The sequence below is a fragment of the Phyllostomus discolor genome, chromosome 2 (assembly GCF_004126475.2).
Source record: "Phyllostomus discolor isolate MPI-MPIP mPhyDis1 chromosome 2, mPhyDis1.pri.v3, whole genome shotgun sequence".
NCBI lineage: Eukaryota > Metazoa > Chordata > Mammalia > Chiroptera > Phyllostomidae > Phyllostomus > Phyllostomus discolor.
The window spans coordinates 103,192,722-103,214,084 of record NC_040904.2 but is presented as its reverse complement, the minus strand read 5'-3'; the positions used below and the strand labels follow the sequence as shown (position 1 = coordinate 103,214,084).

At 44.6% G+C, this 21,363-nt stretch overlaps 1 protein-coding gene across 2 annotated transcripts in view; it reads right to left on the bottom strand.

Annotated features, from left to right (window-relative positions):
- Positions 1 to 21,065, bottom strand: part of KALRN (kalirin RhoGEF kinase) — a 701,923-nt gene extending 680,858 nt beyond the window's left edge. The window contains exon 1 of one of the 2 annotated variants that reach the window (XM_036018207.1): positions 20,572 to 21,065. In XM_036018207.1, the coding sequence (XP_035874100.1) occupies positions 20,572 to 20,644 (73 nt within the window). In that variant the 5' untranslated portion in view covers positions 20,645 to 21,065. The remainder of the gene's footprint in view (positions 1 to 20,571) is intronic. The other variant, XM_036018206.1, reaches the window with a different exon arrangement.
- Between the last annotated feature and the right edge of the window lie 298 nt (positions 21,066 to 21,363).

The window sequence follows — 21,363 nt, the reverse complement described above, 5'->3', positions numbered from 1 at the left end:
CTAAAGAGACTCAGAAAGCAGATCTTACTTAGCAAGGTAAGGGGGAAGACAAGTACCATATGATCTCTCTTATATGTGGAATCTAATGAACAAAATAAACTGACAAAAAAAAAAAAAAACAGACCCAGAGGCATGGATACGTGGAACAGACTGACAGATGTCAGAGGGGAAGACAGTTGGTGGGGGGGGTGGGGACTGGATAAAAGAAAGTGAAGGGATTAGTCAAAAACATATACATAGCTGGTAGACACAGAGAATAGTGTGGTGAAGTTGGGAGGAGAGGGAGGGTTGGGGCTAGGTGGAAGTAGGCAAAGTGGAGAGGGGAATGGGGGACATCTGTAATAGTGTCAACAGTAAAAAAATAAAAAGGCCCCTTTAGGATGTCATGGCCATCCTAAAACTGGGAGCTCCTTGAAAACAGAGACTGCTATAGTCCCCTCTCTATCACAGTGCATAGGATGTAACATGTGCTTGCTAAATGCTCACTGGAAGAATCAACAATGCCACACTTTTGCGTGTTTACATGCACATAAACATACAGGTATACAGATGGAATCCCAATGAAGGCAAACATGGAAGACTCATTTCTAAACTTTTCCCCCCAAAATTATTGTTTTAAGTAGGGTAATACTTTTAAAAACATAATGCACCTTTCTCTTTTGCATATCCTTCCATGTATTTAAACTCTAATCTATTTGCCTCAGAGACATTTAGGATAGTTACATAGCAGGCAAAGAAAGTGTCCATGTTTAGCAGCTGACATTCAGGAAAGGATTTTTTTAGTATGCAGCTTGAATTCTCAAGCTCCCATTAATATATCAAGATCCCAACTGGGTGAACTTGACCACTGAGGTCACTTTTAAAGTCACTTTAAACCAGAGGCAAAGAATACCCAGTATGCAACAAAAGGGAGAACCCTATCATGACAGAAGGAGAGAAAGCCCTGTCCTTTGAGCATCAGGGGAACATGGAAAATTTTCATTGTATAAAATAAGATATCAAGGTCTCAGGCTCCTCCTATGGACACACCTCATGGTCCAACCATAGGCTGGAAAATGGGAGAAGGCAGCTTTGGAACATAATATGCCAATAGCTGTGAAGGAACCTGAAACCCTAGAACCACTCCTAAGGGAGGCTGTAGACCTCTAGTATAATGCCTACCATGCAGTCATGTCCCATGTTCCACACAATGTAGAGATGTGGAAATGAAAACATAGCACTGGCCAATGCTGGTATCTAGTTGGGTAGACCAGATGCATAGTTTCTGCCTCCTCACAATTGTTACTGAGTGAACAGATGACAGTACTCAGAGATGCTCAGAGAGTCAGTGACCAAAGGCCAAGGGTCAGGACTAAGAGGCTACAATGTGCAGGACCTTTGATCCCATAGGCAAATAGTCAGGACATTAACATTAGCACTAAGTATCAGCACAATACTCCCAAAAAGCAAGACAGGTCTGGCGACACCTCTACACCACCACTACAATAATCAAACCAGAGACTTCTGGTCAAGATGGCGGTGTAGTAAAGACAGCTCACCTACTTGCACAACCACTTCAAAATTACAACTAAGCTATAGAACAACCATCATTTAGAACCATCATAAAGTGAGCTGAATAGAAGTCCCACCACTATGGAATTGAAGAAGAAACAACATCAAGACTGGTAGGAGGGGAGGAAATGCAAAATGGGCTAGTCACACACCCACATGTGTTAAATAAAAATCAGGAGGAATACCTCAGGAGTCTGAGCCCCACACCAGGCCTCCCAAGCCCAGAGTTCCAGTGCCAGAAAGTAAGGTCTCCATTAACATTCTGTTGTAAAAACCAATGGGGATTGAGGCTGTGGAAGACAGGAACTGCTGGAATCCCAGGCAGTTCCTCTTAAAGGGCCTCTACACAGACTTTTAAGCTTGGTGACCCTACAGGACACCTACTATTAGGCTGGAGCTCAGACTCACTCCTTCTGAGCTCCAGGGCCAGAGCAGCAGATTGAAAGGCATCAGAGACATACAGGGAGGAAGTGAATTGTCTGGCATCAGGGCAAGAGCTGGGGGCAGGCAGCTTTCTCTGGGACAAAAGTGCTGACAGAGGCCATTGTTCCTTTTTTGAGTACTCCCCCTACAGAGCCACAGAGCCAACAAGTGGGCACCATATCTGAGACTCCATCAATCTGGCTGACATTGTTTGCCCCAAACTGGTGATTCACTGAGGCCATGCCCCCCTCAACTTCTGGGCCCACACAGGCTGTTTCTAGTGGCTTTTCCTTAAAAATGGCTTGTCTTGGCTCATGCTTCAGATTTTCCTAAATTCTCTCAAACAAATAGCATCTGGCTTCAGTGAGCATCCTACCTGTACCTTTCGCTAAGTTGCCCTAGACTCAGCACTAGCAGCAGCTGGCCTTGGTCCACAGCTTGGCCTCTCCTGGGCACCTCCAAGCCCAGTACTAGTAGCAACCATCTGCATATCTCTTTGTAGCTAATGCTGTGTGACCCTGGACACAACACAGATGGTGGCTGACCTTGGACTTACCAACACTTACCTCTGAAGTCTCAACTACAAGAGGAGGAAGTACTCACCCCACACAGTAGGCACACCTTGAGCACACAGTAGGCACACCTTGAGCACCCAGCTTGGGTAGTAAGGGTTGTTGTGCCACTAGACCCTATAGGACACCTACTATTGAGCTGGCCAAAAAGTTTATTTGGTATTTTCCATAACATAAAAGACACATTTTTCACTTTCCTGAATAACTTTACTGATTTGGATATTTTGAGTACGTTGGCTATCTCCCACTACTGGCTTCCAGTGGGTAAAGGCCAGGAGTGCTGTTTAACACCCTCCAATGCATAAGACAGCACCATAGCAAAGAATTATTTGGCCAAAATGTCAATAGTACCAAGAAACTTCACAAACCACTTATGACACATTCAATCAGTCACAGCACCTTCTCTATACACTGCAAAAATCTTTTCTTGCATTTCAGTTGTAGTTTTCCCTTTCTTGAAATAATAAAGCATAGTAAGGTAAAAGTGTTGCATATCTTCTTCCATCTTCAATATTAAGATGGTTGTACAAACATTCACCAATTTTGATATTTTTTTAAATACATGCTAATATGACAGCTGTCACAAACAAATCAAACAAAATTATTTCAGCTGAAGTTAAAGACAACTAAGCACTAATAGAGGCATCATATCAAAAAAGGTAATGGACTTTTTGGCCAATCCAATACATTAAGCCACTATACCAAGCCTGGGAGAGGAGGTAGCTCTACCTAATACATAAAAACAAACACAGGGAGGCTGCCAAAATGAAGAGACAAAAAGCATGACTCAAATGAAAGAACAGATAAAAACTCCAGAAAAAGAACTAAACAAAATGGAGAAAAGCATTCTATCAGATGCAGAATTCAAAACACTGGTTATAAGGATGCTCAAGGAACTTAGTGAGGACCTCAACAGTATAAAAAAGATAGAGTCAGAACAAAGGATACACTAATTGAAAAAAAGAACAATTTACAGGGAGTCAACATAGAGTGAATAAAGCTGAGAATCAAATCAGTGATTTGGAACATAAGGAAGAAAAAAAAAATAATCAGAACAACAAGAAAAAAAAAGAATCCAAAAAAATGAGGCAGTGTAAGAATCCTCTGGGACAACTTCAAGTGTACCAACAATTGCATCATAGGGGTGCCAAGAGGAGAAGAGAAAGAGCAAGAAATTGGAAATCTATTTCAAAAAATAATGAAAGGAAATTTCCCAAACTTGGTGAAGGAAAGAGACAGGCAAGTCCAGGAAACACAGAGAGTCCCAAATGAGATGGACCCAAAGAGGTCCATCTCCAAAACACATCATAATTAAAATGACAAAAGTTAGAGACAAAAAGAGAATCTTAGAAGCAGCAAGAGAAAAGCAGTTAGAGCCCTGGGTGGCACACTCAGTGACTTGAGTGCCAGTCTGTGAGCCAAAGAAAAGCAGTTAGTTAACTACAAGGGAGCCCCCGTAGACTGTCAACTGATTTCTCAAAAGAAACTTTGCAGGCCAGCGGGGATTGGCAAGAAATATTCAAAGTGATGAAAAGCAAGGACCTACAACCTAGATTACTCTATCCAGCAAAGCTATCATTTAGAATCGAAGGGCAGGTAAAGAGCTTCCCAGACAAGAAAAAGCTAAAGGTGTTCATCATCAACAAACCAGGTTAAAGGGTCTGCTTTAAGAAGAAGATTAAAAATATGAACAATGATGAGACTTCCAGCCAAGATAAAGGTGTAGGTAGATACACTGTACCTCCTCGCACAACCAAGATAGGGACAACAATAATTTAGAAACAGAATAACGACCAAAACTGTCAGAAAATTGAACTGTATGGAAGTCAGACAACCAAGAAGTTAAAATAGATACGTTTGTCCAGACCAGTAGGAGGGGCAGAGTCGGGCAGCCAGGCCGAGAAGTGTCATGGAACAAAAAGTGTTGGGACCTGCGTAAGGCATCCTGGGCATGCAAGACCAAAGCAGGTGGACTCTGGGTGCTCAAGCGATGGCTGGCAGACCTCGACCGATGGGTGGCAACTGGCAGACCCAGTAAGGCGGCGATTGTGAAGCAAGGCAGTGATTGTGAAGCAAGGCACTGCACACAAAACAGCTGGCTGACCAGGTGATCCCAGGGTCCCAGAGCCGGAAAATAGAGCCTCTGGGCACTGATTTAAAACACCTGTGGGGGTTAAGGTGCAGAAAGAGACTCCCAGCCTCACAGGAGTAGTTGTTGGAAAGACCCACGGGGTGCACAAGCCCACCCACACAGGAATTAGCACCAGAAAGGCCCAGTTTGCTTGAGGGAAGCGGCGGAAGGGACTGAAGTCTGACGGAGAGCAGAGCAAGTGCCATTGTCCCCTCTCGGACCCCACCCCCACATACAGTGTCATAACCCAGTGACTGGGTTACCCTGCCCTGGTGAACACCTAAGGCTCTGCCCCCATACGTAACAGGCACACATCAAGACAAAAAAAAAGATGACTCAAACAGATGAGCAAATGAAAGCCCCAGAATCAATACTTTTAAGTGACTGAGAGATAGCCAACCTGTCAGATGCACAGTTCAAAACACTACTGATCAGGATGCTCACAAAATTGGTTGACTTTGGTCGAAAATTAGATGAAAAAATGAAGGCTACTCTGAGGGAAATAAAGGAAAATGCACAGGGAACCAATAGTGATGGGAAGAAAGCTGGGTCTCACATAAATGGAGTGGACCAGAAAGAAGAAAACAACATACAATCAGAAAAGAATGAAGAAATAAGAATTCCAAAAAATGAGGAGAGGCTTAGGAACCTCCAGGACATCTTTAAACATTCCAACATCCAAATTATAGGGATACCAGAAGGGGAAGAGGAAGAACAACAAGTGGAAAAGTTATTTGAACAAATAATAAAGGAGAACTTCCCCAAGCTGGCAAAGGAAATACACCTCCAGGAAGTCCAAGAAGCTCAGAGAGTCCCAAAGAAGTTGTACCCAAGAAGGAACACACCAAGGCACATCATAATTACATTAGCCACGGTAAAAATGAAAGAGAGAATCCTAGAAGCAGCAAGAGATAAGGAGACAGTCACCTACAAAGGAGTTCCCAACAGACTGCCAGCTGATTTCTCAAAAGAGACCTTACAGGCAAGAAGGGGCTGGAAAGAAGTATTCCAAGTCATGAAAGGCAAGGACCTACACCCCAGATTGCTCTATCCAGCAAAGCTTTCATTTAGAATGGAAGGGCAGATCGAGTGCTTCTCAGATAAGGTCAAGTTAAAGGAATTCATCATCACCAAGCTCTTATTTTATGAAATGTTAAAGGGATTTATCTAAGAAAAAGAAGACAGAAAACATGTATAGTACAATGACAGCAAATTCACAATAATTAACAACCACATCCATAACAAAAACAGAAACAAATTAAGCAAACAACTAGAACAGGAACAGAACCACAGAAATGGAGATCACATGGAGGGTTAGCAACAGAGGAGTGGGAGGAAGAGAGAGGGGGAAAAGGTACAGAGAACAAGTAGCATAGATGGTAGGTAGAAAATAGACAGGGGGAGGGCAAAATAGTATGGGAAATGTAGAAGCTATAGAACTTATGACACATGGACATGAACTAAAGTGGGGGAATGTGGGTGGGAGAGGGTGTGCAGGGTGGAGGGGAATGAAGGGGGGTAATGGGACAACTGTAATAGCATAATCAATAAAATATATATTTTAAAAATATGAGCAGTGAAATGGCAACTAATAGATATCTATCAACAACTGAATCTAAAAAACAAAATAAACAAGCAGAACAGAACAGAATCATAGATACAGAGAATGTTTTGATCATTCTTTGTATGGGATGGGGTGGGGAGATGGGTGAAAAAGGTGAAGGGATTAAGAAATACAAATTGGTAGTTACAGAACAGTCATGAATACAAATGTAAAGCACAGCATAGGGAATAGAGTAGCCATGCATGACTCATGGACATGGACAATGGCATGGATTGCCTAAGGGAGTCAGGGGGCTGAGTAAAGGGGGGCAAATGGGGAAAAATTGGGACAAGTATAATAGAATAGACAATAAAATATAATTTAAGAAAAAGAATCAGGCAAGACCAGCCCCCATGAAGCAAAGACCAGGTGAAACCAGCCATCATACATACCATGTCTCTAAGCACACTTGGCCCCTCACCCATCACTACCACCACAAGTTCACATGTTCATCTCTACACAGATCCCATTCTGAAAAGAAGTGGGAGAACAGGAGAAAATCTGAGTGACTGAGAAATTTATCTGAAAGAAACAATCATCCCAAAAGACCAATCCTGAAAAAAACAAAAAACAAAAAACCTGATATACAATACTACAAAACTAACCCAGTTGGAGTGAGGGTTCATAAGAAAAGTTAGGTCCATATTAGTAAATTTTAAAAGCAACATTTTCTTTGCACATCTGGGTAGTAAGAAATAAGTGGGCAACTGAGCTACACTGTCACCCATCAGAGAGAAATCCTCAGCTGTTCTGCGCAGTTAGAAGAGCCACTCTTTCACTCTCATACACACCTCTCTTTTCCAAAACCAAATGGAACTTATCATGAAACGTTCCACTCCATCTCTAGTGCTGACAATTTCCTAGTAGACATGAAAAAATGTACAGTCCTCAAACACAGTCCAGGCTGTCACTCCGATCTGAGTCTCCCAGCTCAGCTTTCAACCACACTTAAAACCAAGGGAGACCCCGGACAAAGGCAGCCAACAAAAACTCTTTTCATCTGGTCAGCAATTTTGTTTGTCCAAAGCTTTTTCCTTCTATTATCTCACTTTATCTCATACTATTCCTATGAGGGATGGCAGGGCAATTTTGTTTCCCTTTCTTCAGATGAAGAAACAGAGGTCTCATCTGTAGAAGCAGAAATGTTAACTGGCTTGGCCAAGTCACAGAGCTAATTAGTGGTGGGTAGAATAGGAAACCAAGGCCTCCTGAATCATATCCTTGGATTCTTCTAGCCAAACACAGGCTATGGCTTTTGCACACACAACCTAAAGCACTGCCATACCTGTGGTATTGGAATTAACTTTCACTCAAGCCCACAGGACACATGTGGCTTTTTTTCTTTTTTTTCTTTTCTTTTCTTTTTTTTTTTTTTTTGGCTAATTGTGACTGCAAATCTGGCTCCTTAGGTCACTTAAAGACACACAGCAAAAGAAGCTGAGAATGGCCTCTACCATCTATTTAAATATCACTAACAAAAGTGTTCTTAAACATCACACAAAAAAGTTATCCTCCAGAGAACAGAGACTGGCTGTCCTCCCTCTCTCCTGAGGATAAAAGCAGATGAAACATCCTGAACCTACAGTGTCCTACATCACCTTTAAAAATGATCAAACAATGGGTGACCCTTCTTGCTACCCTTTGGACCAAATAATGTCCCAGAACAAACACCAGGCCACAGAAAAGCTGGGTTATAAATATCCATCATTAGGAGAATAGATAAATAAAATATGGCACATTCGCACAATGGAATGTAACACAACTCAAATCAAATGAGGGAGAGCTGTATGTACTGACATAGAAAAATGTCCATGTTTATAAAGTGGTAAGAGCAAGTTGCAGGAAAACAGGTATAGCATAACTCCTTCGTGGTAAATAAGAAAGAAAGTCACATATTTGTACAAACTTGTTCATGCAACAGGTACACATATCTGTTGAATTTATCTTAATATCAGGAAGGAGAGAGAAAGTGCATTCACTTTTGATCATTGATCCTGCACTTGTGTTTTGTACAACGGCATGTCAATGCCTTTACCTCTCCTCTGTCTTCCTACATTATTTCCATGTAAAGGTTACTTGGCTTAGGAATGTCTTACTTTGCTATAAAAAAAGTGTATAATGGTATATCATACATTTAAATTCATTTCAGGAAAAAGTCAACACTCTCCACCCCAATTTGTCTTTCAACTTAACTCAATGATACACACCACGGATGAAGGGAGAGTGCACACACAGAGAGTAAGACGAGGAGGAAATATCTCAAATAAACAAACAGGGGTTCTCTCTGGGTAATGGGATCACAGCGGCTTTTCTGTCCTTTACATTTGATCATAGTTTTCAAATGCGCATTAATTTTATAATAAAAAAGACTTCAGGATTAAAAAAATTACTGTTCTATGAAAGTATACTGAAAATCGATTCTCTCTAAATGAAACCTTATTTAGCCCCAGCCAGTGTGGCTAAGTAGTTGCAGCATCTTCCTGTAACTAAAAGGTTGCAGGTTTGATTTCTGATCAGGGTACATGCCTGGGTTGCAGGTTCATTCCGGTCCGGTGATGGAAGCATGCAACTCCCAGTGGAGTCACATATGATCCCTGGTCCCACCATGGGTCCCTGGTCTGGGTGCCTCTAAGGCAACCAGTAAATGCTTCTCTTGCATGAATGTTTCTCTCTCCCCCTTCCTCCCTCCCTTCCTCTCTCTCTTTAAAAAGCAAATGAAAATGTCCTTGGATGAGGATAAAAATAAAAACAAAATAAATGAAACCTTGTTTACAACTTATTTAAATTATTTTTCAGCTGATAGGCAACAAATACATATCAAAGAAATCAATGTATGAGTTAAACCCCCTTTCTAATTGATCTCCAATTAGCCATTTTTCCTATATAAATTCCCCCCTCCCAACACAACAAGGCCTTAAACTCTTCAGAGACAAAAAACATTTGTTACTAATCTTTAGAAGACCCCTTAGTATCTGGCATAATGCTAGGCACATGGCAGATATTCACTCAGTACTGATTAGTTGGTCCATTTGTACGTTTGAACTTTCCTGTATGGATTTTCCTGAAAGAAGAGTACATCTTTAGTTTTCTGGTGCCTATTAAATACATAAATATTTGCAAGCCAATGTTAAAAGGGGTCCCCTCTAATTAATCCAGAATCAACAAGAGTTGTGCACTATATTTCACAGTCAATATTGATTTCAAAGGTGTTTTGTTTAAGGTGGAATTGCCTGTCTACAAAAACAATTCATTTCCTTAGCACAATGTTTCATTATAAAACTCTCAATTGTCCGACACACCAATAACTAGCTCTTTTAAAAAATCTAGCCAACAAATACTAATCAAGCAAGTATTATCTTCAAGGCACTAACTTGGATTTTGAGAAGAATATAGACAAGGCCACACCGAAGGTGTGTATGGCCCCCAGCAGAAGCCAGACATGACCATTTTCCAAGGCAGGGCCTCTAAAAGGACTTTGAGTCATCAATGTTCAGTAAAGTTTTAGGGAGACTCATGTCCAAACAAATCTGGTGCACACCTCTTCTCCAACCTCAACGTCTTGGCCAAGTCACCACCCAAGAACTCAAAAGTCCACCATTTTTGCCTCCACTCCAGAGCCTTCAAGGCTGAGCAAGATGCAGAAGCCTGCATACCTGGCCCAATCTGAACTCAAATGGACACATCAATCTTTCATGCATTTCTCACTCATTGTCCAGAGAATGGATCCAGGCTGTCTCCTCTCTTTTCAGATTCTCAGCATCCCTCGGTCTATCATATGACCTTGGCTCCCATTCACAGAGAAGTCTGAAGTCAGCTTAATAAGAGTTCTAGCATCTGACCTGAACACTATCTGATCTTCTCCAGTAGCCACAGAGGAAAAAATGTCCCTCCATCCCAGAAATAACCTCTTTGCCTGGGAATCCCATCCTTTTCTGACTTTTGAGGAGCTGGAGCTCACCCTGCTACCCTGCCCACACACATAATGCATTCTAACACCTTCCTTCTCTACCACTGTCTCCTCCAATGACTTTTTTCACACATTCAAACATTTTTCTCTCTCTGAAAAACAAAAAACAAAAAAATTTCACTGGATCTGATAACTTTTTAAAAATTATTATTGAAACACAATTTAAATGAATAAAATTGCACATATAAGTCTATAGCTCACTGACCCTTCACAAATAGAACACAACTATGATAAAGAAACAGGACACTACTAATATTCTCAAGATGTTCTTTCAATTACCATTTTTTCTCCTTATTTTCATTACCAAGCTTCTTGAACAGTGGTCTATCTTCATTTTCACAACTCTCTCATTCATTTCAGCCTAAGGAACCCCTCTTGAGTGAATTCTCCCCACATCCACCCAGGTGAAACTGTCAATCCTTCCTCTATATCCTCAAAGTATACAGTGTGCAAACCTCTATGGCACTCACTACACTACATTGCAATCATTTGCTTATGTGTCAGGCAATCCCACTAGACTGTTACCCTCTATGTGGAAAAGATTATTTCTAACTTGTTTTTGTACCCCCAGAGCCTGGCACTTAGTAGGTATACAGCTTGTGTTTGCCACTTGAATGAATGAGTGCAGAAATAAGCGAAGAGATCCACTCACTGATATTGATCCATTCCTTGTCTAGTTCTCATGAAAAGTGATAAGGATATAGCTTTCAAAACTCAATGTTTGGGATCATGAAGCATTCTCTTTACATCCAAGTATCTGAGCCTGTTATGTGCCAATGCACTGGGGTACAGAGAAGAAACTTCATATCTCACACCCACATCACAGCCCAATGGTGTTTTGTCCTTCCACGGCCACATACCAACATGGAGTCCTGCCAATATTTTCCCCCGACTGCCCTGAAGCTACTCTTCCCTTTCCCCACAGCCTCCTTTCAAGGACAGTAGGAAGTCAGAGACAAGAGTCCCCCAGAAGCCCCACACCCCACCTCCTAGCCCCCTTTTGTCATATTCAATTAACCATCTGCCAGTCTCCAGGGTCTCCTTCTAGGCCTACAGCTGCCAACTCAACACTGTTTCCCTACCCCCACCACCCATAGATATCCATTGTCCCTGGGCTGCAGGGTAAGAGTGTAAAAGGCAGGAATTTTAGTCACATTCCCAGTCCCTGCCTGCTATGCCCTGGAATAACTATAACTGCAAGCTTAAAATTGTGTCTCTGCCTATCTCTGTGCTATTACGGAGAAAAGGAAGGAAGCCAAAGGAAAGAAGGGAGGGAGGGAGGGAGGGAAGGAGGGAGGGAGGGAGGGAGGGAGAGAAGGAAAAAGAGTTAGGGGGAAGCAAGTTATCAAAGCATCATAATTTTCATGATTTGAAAGACAGATTCATCCAACTAGTAATACGATTATATTATGTATATAATATAATGTATTATGTATATATGTATTATGTATATAATATATGTACATAATTATGTACATAAGTATTATGTATATAATAAAATCATATTACTAGTAATAAAAGCCCCTTTCTGCTACTAGTTATAGTATGACTATAACTATAGCAATATATAGTATATCTATGACCAACCAGCAACCCTGAGAGGTAAGAATGTTTTTTACCCATTTCACAGATGAGAAAATTGAAGGTCAGAGAGCTTGTAACTTACACAAGGTCACACAGCTAGTAAGTTACTGTTCTAAGACTACGATTCTGGGACTGAGCTACACCTAAGGAAACTCCCACCTCCTTCAACTCTAAGAGGTGTAAGCCAAGTACCCCATAGCCCACCTTTTGGAATAGCAGCCCCCAGATTCCTACTCCCCACCCCTCTGGAGGGCTGTGTCAGGTCCTTGAGAAACCCTTTTTGAAGTGGGCTTTTCCCTTAATGGCAGTCCTTGAATTTTCCCTAAAAGGAGAATTGAAAGTCCAGTCAGAGGGAGTGTTTTCAGGCTAATGAAATGGGTGTGCTCACCTGGTTACCTTCTCATCTTGTGTGAGGGGTTTCTCTTCGTGAAGAAGCAAGGGGAAAAGGCTCTTCCTCAATCACTATACTTCCTCTTTCTTCTAGGACTTCTAGAGGCATTGAGGAAACTCTAGAACTTCAAGAGCAGGTCCCACCCCTGCGTGATATACAGCACCTGAAAGCCAGGCACTCATCCCTCCCCAGGAGATTGCCCCGAAAATCTTCTTGCCTGAGCCCCTCTTCCTCTCTCCTCTCCCCACTCACCCTCCAACCCACTAACTTGCCTTCTGGACTCACACTCTGTTAGAAGTGATTCTGCAGACCCCATTATACAGCCTGGAGAAGATCGCACCTCAGACTGCAAAAGGAAACCACGGGCATTTCTAAAAGGATTGCTAATTTGGGATCTCCTAGTCTTCTTTCCATCTTTCCTCTCCAAGGACCATCTAGGGCCGCACACCAACCCAGCTCACTGATTTCATAGCTACCCTCAACTTACACCACTCTCCTCAAGCATGGCACCACTAGCCCCTGAATCTGCAAGCCAGCTGATGGATGCTCTCTCTAACATAACGGGACTTGATCAGGCACACTGTGCCCTCAGCTGAGGTCCTTGCCCCCAGCTACTTTAGTCAGGTCTGCCTTCCACTGTCTCCCCGTCTAGCCCAAAGCTCACCCTGCAGCTGACATTGAAATCCATCCCTCCAGGCTCATCCAGGACTTTCCCCCATCAAGTCCTCCTATCTTTTCTAAATATTCATTCTTCTCTTCATGTATGCCTTCTTCCTCCTCCCCGCCCCCAGGTATTCACATATCTTTCCCACCTAAAAAAAGCCTTCCCTCAACTCTGCTACCATCTCTAGCTACCTTACTATTTTTAACCTTCCCTTCACAGCCAAACCTTTCCAGAGTCATCTATATGCACTCCCACCACTTCCTCCCCATCCACTCACTCCCCATTCCCCTTGCAATTTGGATTCCAACTCCCATACGTAATTTCAAAGGTTACCAATGATCTCCCAATTTCTAGAACCAAGGAGGTCTGTTTGGTCCCCATTTCACTTAAGCTCTCTGCAGCTTTAGGGCTATTGATGACCTGTTTTTCTCCGAGCACTGCTCTCTTCTGGTTCTCCTTCAGCCTTTTACTTGAGTCTACATTTCTGTCCTTGTCCCTCTGCCCTTAAGCCTATATATGCTTTTCATTTATTATCTCATCTATCCTGATAACTCCAACCACAACTTCTTGCAGATATCTCTCAAATCTACTTTTCCGGCTCTGGCATCCTTCCAATGCTCCAGACTCTGTTATTCGCCTACGGAATCAACACTTCCCTTAGCTATTTCACTGACACCTGAAATGTAACATGTCCCAAAGTAAGTCCCCAAATACTCCCTCTCCCCCTGCCTCCCCACAGCTGCTTGTCCTCTTCCTAACTCCTTGCTGTCATTTAGGGTATCACATTCTCCCAGTCACCAGGCTCTAAGTTTTGGAGTCATCTTTAATTCCTGCCTTTTCCTTGACATTTCTACATCCAAGTTGCCAAATCCTATAAACTCTACCTCCACAAGGTCCCTCATATCCACCCACTCCTCTCCACTTCCACTGTGGCATATCAAGTTCGGACCCTCCTTTCCTGTCACAATGGTATCCCAATCCAGCCCTGGCCAGCGGTACCTCCCCCATTCTAATCAATAGGGCTACCAGATTTATCTTCCTGGTCATGCCACTGCCCATTCAGAAACTTTTAGTGTCTCTCAAAAGCAAACTGCAGAAAAGACCAAACTCCTTGGCCTGTGACTCAAAGCCCTTAGTGATCTAGGAGCCCATGTTTGATAAATGAAGCAATCAGTCAACCTAGTCCCCACACTCTTCTGAATTTTTTCTCCCCTTGATTTCCACCTGCATCCATCTCTGAATCACATAAACTGGACCTCTTACTGCCCCAAATATGCCATGGACGTCCCCACCTCCCTAACGCCAGTTGAACTGGGAAACAGAATACTTTCTGTCTTCCCCATTCAAATCCTCCTCATCCTTCAAGCCGCAGCTCGAGGAGTGACCACTTCCTTGAGAACACAGCTCATTTCTCATTTTCCACTCCTACTGTTTATCCCTCATGTCCATGTTTTCTAGCTAATGTCCATCTCCCTTCTAATAATGCCATGGGACAGAAGGGGAGGAGACAAAGCTAATTCTCCAAGTTTGTTCTTTACTTCTCTGAATTAATTCCTCTGTCCTACTAGCTGATTCTTTCCATTCCCTCACTCCTCAGCAGACACAATTTCAAGCAGTTCTATTGATCCAACAACCCTGTGGCTGTCAATCATTGCCTGGTTATTTTGTTGCCAATCATTCACACACAAAGGAGTGGCAAGGGGAGTCTGCACCGCATGTTGACAGAGAAGGAGCAAGGAGGGACTGATTCACTGCACCCACCTGAGACTTGGCAGACGCAAGAAGTCCATTCTTGCTAAGCGCCTCCAGATGGCATGGGGCCATGTGCCAGGGCCTGGGGGCTGGCATTTTTATACTTTTGTGGAGGAGAGAATAGAAGTGTCCTAAAAACAAAGTTGAGAAGGATTGCTCTCTTCCTGGGTTGGAAAGGTACCATGGAAGTCAGATTAAATAAGATAATACTTGTCAGAAGAGATACTTAGAGTAATAGAATGTTTGATTTGGAAGGAAATATCTACATGTATTTGGATAGAACTGTACAACTTATAAAGACCTTTCGCATACAGTATCTTATTTGAGTCAATAACCCTGTTGGTGCAGAAGTGGAGTATTATCCTCATCTTATACAGATGTTAAAGTAACTTGCCCAAGACATTCAGATAAGTAGGGAGCAAAAGGGAGTGTTCACCCCCTGCTCTCGTGCCTGACCTTCTAAGCCTCCTTCACAGGCTTCTTCTTTCTCCTTTTCCTACCCCTTAAATGCAAGTGCTCCCTTGAGGGGATACATTTATATCCATTTCCCTTTCTGTACTATATTTTTTATAATGATTTTACACACTCCCATAGCACAGCACATTGACACAGTAGGCACTCAATAAATATTTGTCAAACAAATTGCTAAATGACTGAATGAAAGAACTGAGGCCCAAACTTTAGCCTTCTGGTTCCACAGACAGGCTCCTTGCACTCTATCAGGCTGCCTGACACTCCCTTCCATCCCATGTCAAAAGCCCTGCATAGCACCCATCCAGAGACCCCCACCCCCAGCCTCTGTGCCACCACATTTATTTATTAAAACAATAGGACCAACAAGGACAGCTAGGATTTCTTGTGCTCCTACTGTGTATCAGAAGCCACTACATGTTTTTACACATTGTTTTCCTATTTAATCCTGCTAACCTGTAAAACAAGTATTATTAGTCCCATTTTGCAGAAGATGAGGATGAAAGAGATTAAATAATTTACCCGGGATTCTACCCCTAGTTAGTGCCAAGTCTATCTTATACAACAAAACCCTGTGATCTCTGGCTACACCAGGGTTTCTCAACCTCAGCACTATTAACACTTCAGGGCTGGATAATCCCTTGTTGTCCTGTGCCTTATAAGATGATTAGCAGTACCCTAGACCTCCAACCACTAGATGCCAGTAGCAACACTCTGCCTCCTCCCCCCACCCCCCAGAATTATGACATTCAAAAAAAATGTCTCCAGACATTGACAACAGTTCCTTGGGAGATAAAATTGCCCCCAGTTGAGAACCACTGGACTATAGCATAGTGACTCTCTCCAAAAGTAAACTGCCAAGTTCCAGAACCAGAAAGAACTTTGAAAACTAAAAATGTTCATTCGCTAACATCTTAAAAGAACCTCTAGTTCACCTGTGCTAGTGTTCTATTGATATTTACAGTCAATAGATTTTTCTTACTTGTAACTTAATTTCTTTCTGTAGCTTTAGTTTATTCCAATAGCTTCAGTTTATGCTTGCCTTTTTCATCCCACAAAAGATTACCAAATACAATTAGACAGAAGGAGCCAGTAATAGTTATTCATGATTGGTAGCACAAGGAAGAAGCAAAGCCTCCCAAATCTTATGGAGAGCTCCTGGATATCACTGGTATGTTCTAAAATACATTAATATAGAAATAGTTTATATAAATTCAATATTAGAAATATTAACAATATCCCCTCTCCTGAACAGCAAGGTCCTCTTGTTACTCCCCAGAAGTTTCTGGGAAATGATAAGACCAAAAGCCCAATTCATGATGAGTAGAAGTGGAAGAGAATCAAGAAGGAATAATAAACATTGAATTACTCATCATGTTTACATTATGGAGCACCAAGCACAATGTCAAAAAGAGATGTTTTCCATTACTGCAAAAGGGAGCTCAGGACATGACAGACCCCCCTCTCTTTTAGGTGCCTGACAGTGCACAGCCAGGGTGGTGATATCTACTCAAAGAATTGCACACCAGCATGGGTTGCTATTCCCAAACCTCCCTTCTCTGATCTGAACATTATGATGTGCAGTTCTCCTGTCTAGGTAGGATGGGGCTATCATCTTAGAGAAAAGTTTAAAGAATCATACAGTGAATACCAACACACCACCACCTAGATTCAACACTTGCTTATGTACTACCATGTTTGCTTTATCTATATTGGGGGAGGTGATTTTTTTATGATAAATCATAAGCTTTTTAAAAGATCTTTCTCCTTACCTCCAAAGAAAAATGAACTTCAATGGTAGAGATCAACTCTAGAGATGTATGAAAGGGTAAAAAAAAAACAATATAATACCGCTGATGAAGTTAGAAAATGAGTATAGACAAGTGAGTGTTTGGGGAACTTGGGAGAGTTGGTCTTCTGAGTTGCCATGGTCTTCTGTTTCCTCATGGGCTTAAAAATATTTTCCCCTTCTAACTAGCTTGTCAACAAATCCCCACATTTCTACCTTTGAAAATGTCTCCCAGTGTTATCCCCGACTCCCCATCCTTTCTGCCACCAACCCAGACCAAGTCCCCTCCCTCTCAGGTCTGGATCACTTTTGCATCTCCCTGGATTTTTTCACTCTCTTCTCTGCTTCATCAGTCACATTATCTTCAGATTAACCTTTCCAAAAACCACTTTCTCCAGGATATACCCTTGCTCAAAAACCTAAAATGACTCCCTACTAACTCTGAATTAAACTCTTTTCTTGGTCTTCCAAGGCTCTCCTATCTGGCCTTGCCCTACTTACCCAATTCTGTTTCCTGTTCCTCCCCCAATTACACCTTCCATTCAGTCATTCTGAATCCTCAATGTCAATGCCCCAACCTCCCTGTGCCTCTGCTCACGCTGCTCTTCCCACTCCCCAGTCACATCCCCCCTCAAGGGTGGTTCCACTCCTCTGTAGTTCTGCCAACTTTTTATTTTATACCACCAAAATGTTCAGCAATTAATTAATCTCTGAGAAGTAACTGTCAATCTTCTTTTAAAAGTTCTTCAAGGGAAGAGACCACTTTGAATATTTCATTTGTATTCCACAGCATCCTAGATAGCAGAAGGCTTCTGGTAGAAGTTGAAAAGTCCTTGTTGGTTTTCTATTCCAAGTGGTTCCTAGTCCTAGTTCTGAGTCCCCATATTTCCCCTTCTCTGCCTCATAACCATCCCCAATAAAATTACTAAGACATACTTTCCCAAGCTTGGTATAGAGAATTACCAGGAAGATGATATGGAGTCCACCAATCTATAAGAATAGTGGGCTTGAGGGTGGGGAGAGTTGGCTATGTGTGTCCACACACATGTAGGGAAGATTTAAGAAATCTAGCTTAATCAGTTGGTCAAGAGAACTGAAATACCAAAATAATCAGAAGAGGACAAGTAAGGACAGAATTATCCCAAACATGCCTAATTAGAGACATAATATGCTGTGGTTTGACAAAGCAATTGCCAGTCTGGTCTTTGTGCATGCAAATTTTTCCATAAAAAAGGGGGTAACCCTTGCACTAGAGACTTTGAGAATTTGTTTGACAGTTTCTCAACTGTTCAGTTGAATAAATTGATAATGTCCAGACTGCCAGGTGTAGTGCTATGTTCCACAGACAGGGGAATCAGAAGGAAGAAACTTAGGAAATATGGCCTCTTCCAGAAACTTAAGAAATATGGCCTTAAGAATCTTCAGCCAGAGCCCAGGCAAGAGAATGAATGGAAGGGGGTAAAATCAGGAAGGAGAGCACAGGGGACCACACAGGACCAAAGGCAGCCTGCACTCCCTTTTGGAATGTGTTACAGGTCATAAGCCATTTCCAGCCATATGCATTGAGAGTTTCACATTTCTCTGATTCTAAATGCACATCAGACCTAGCCTCCCTTCAACAAGCCTGCCCAAGGAAGAATAGCCCTAACAAGAGTCCCACAGGAGTCTGCTATTTACTCTGTGATTTTAGCTGGAGCTAGACAATATAAGCCCCAAGTTGAGTCTTGAGAGGCCCTAGGAAACGTGACATACTGGACCATTATAGGCCATTAACACCATTAATGCTGTGTGAATTCATTTGTCAGAAATTAGCAAGCATCCAGAAACTGAGCTCTCCTCCAAGGGTCTGGGACAGAGAATGGACAGGAACTAGTGTTTGGATGGTAGGAAAGAGGAAGGAGTGGATGCTGAGGGAGGGAGGGAGGGAGGAAGGAAAGAAGTAATGAAGAAGAGAGGGAGGGAGGAAAGAAAAGAAAGTCTAGAAAGAAAAGTGGGAAGTCTCCCTCTTCAAGAGTTTTCCCCAGAGCTAAGAAAAGGCACACTTTTGCCCCACATGGAAGGCAAGAAGGGTCAGGAAGACCCCGTGGTGAATGTTTCCAGGTATTACTTAGCTCCCAGAAATTTGACCCTAGATTGCAGGATACAAACTCAGGTCAAGTCTGAGATGCTGGCTCCCCACATGCACTTGAGAATCCATGCCCTGGGTCCTAGGTCAAGTGTGTGTGTGTGTGTGTGTGTGTGTGAGAGAGAGAGAGAGAGAGAGAGAGAGAGAGAGAGAGAGAGAGAGAGAGAATAAGAATGTGACCTCTGAGGAAAAGGAATGAGGAAGGGAGGCAAGGCTGGGGCCCGAGGAGCTGGATAACAGGGGCTCCCTCTGCTTTCTCCAGGTCCTGGCATTAGCCTGTACTAAGCATTTTCCTTTCCAGACCCACTAGAAAATGAACATATGGGCCAATCAAGTCTTCACTTCTAAAGCCACAAGTCTCCCCAACAAAGCACTCCACCCCCTTCCCTAGAGATGACCTCCAGGGCAAAGCAATGAGTTTAGGAAACAGATGGATATGCAGAGAGCCTTCAGAGCTAACCTGATCTGGCCCCACCAGTCCGCGTTCTCTAATATAACTTAGCAAAGGAGAGGGCAGAAACGCGGGGTCTCATAACTTAATGGACTCCTTGGGACAAAGATTCCAGACAAAATGGTTCCAGACATGGGAGATGCGGAGCTCTATCTACCGAGTTGGTGGAAGCCACAGGTAAAAAGAGAGATGGGGAATCCCTGGCCATCAGAGAAACCGGGCCACAGGTGGTGGGACATGAAGGCGGTGGGTGCCGGTTCTAGAGGAAGGGGCTCTGTAGTCAGCGAGCAGGAGAAGCTATAGAGCTGGGGGATGGGAGGTAGCGAGGCTGCAAACAGCTGGAAAGACAGATCTGGGGGCTTTACAAACCACGGGCATGCAAAGACTCAGTGGGTGTGTATGAGGGGGACGCTAACTCACACTTCCAGGAATAAGTGATTCTTATGAAAATTTCATCCGTTCCCAGAACTGGAGAAGAGGAGGACAAGGAGGACGCCTGAGGCGCCCACTGCCCTCCCAGCACGGTCTGCCTCTCAAGTCAAAGACGCAAGCTACCCACACACACCCTGCTTGACCGTCCTGGGTCCGCCCCGCTCCTGTCAGTCTGAAGCCTGCGTGACTCCGGGTCCCCAAGGCCTTTCTCTTTGCACATCAGGGCCCCGGGGCCCCTGGGCCGAGAAGGGGTGCCAGCCCAGGGCGGCCCGAGATGGGCTGACAGGCGCTGGGAGGAGGGTATCGAGGGAGGGGCCGGGGACGCCGGTAGCTGGATCCGCGCGCTGCAAAGTGATCCAACATCCCCGGATCCCCGCGCTCCGGGAGAAGGCGGCCGAGGGAACCGCCTCCCGCCTCCCCACTACAGACTCCCGCAAGTGAGGTGAACACCGAGGGGCGCCGAGCTCCCAGCCCCCACCCATCCCCGAAACGCGACCAGCATTGCCATAACAACAAGAATCTCTGCAACTCCAGCCGGACGGCGTGGGGGAGGGTTCCCCAACACGCACACCCCAGCAACAGTCCCGCTTCCCCAAACTTGTCCGAGACGCCGCGTCCCAAGGCAGCGGCCCTGCCCCCGGCTGCCCGCACCCTGCCCAGTCTACCTGTGCGGAAAAACGCGTCCACGTCCGAATCGGCCGCTCCTCCTTCCTCCGCTGCCCCCTCCGGGGGGTTCATGACTGGGGGAGGGCGTCCGCGAGCAGCCCGGGGCCGGCGAAGCCTGGGGCCGAGGACTGCTCAGCGCCGGGTGGGCAGAGAGTGCGGGGCGCAGCGGCTGCGGCTGCGGCCGCGGCCGCAGACCCGGCGGACTCCGGGCTTCGAGAGCTGGAGGCTGGGGCGGCAGGCTAGGGCAGAGGACGCCAAGCCTCCCTCAAGCGGAGGCGCGCGGCGGGCTGGGGGCGCCTGTCGCCGGCTCCCCCATAGTACCCCTTCCCCGGGGACGCTGGCCGCCTGCTGTCTGGCCGGGGCCGGGGGCCGGGCTGCCTGGGCGCCCGCTCTTGCCCAACAGCAGCAGCTGGCTCTCCTTCTCACCCGTCCGCTTGTCTCTATTGTTCAGCCCTGCTCGGCTCTCCTCTTATTTTTCCTCCTCCCTCCCACCCTCCCAGTCTCTCTACCTCCTCCCTCCCTCGTTCACTCGCCCGCTCGCTCGCTGCCTCTCTCCCTCCCTACCTCGCTCTCTAGCTCCCCCTCTGGCTCCCGCCACCGCAGCCGCTGACTCCCCAGCTCCTCCCTCGGCTCCCGCTCCACAGTCCCGGCCAACAATGACCCGGGCAGCGCCGAGCACAGCTGAGGCTTCGGCCGGGGCCCGGGGCTCGCCTCGGACCCCCGGCGGCGTGGTCGCCTTCTTGCCCCGTGGCCAGGCACCAGCCTCCCCGGCAGCAGAGAGCCGGCCCGGA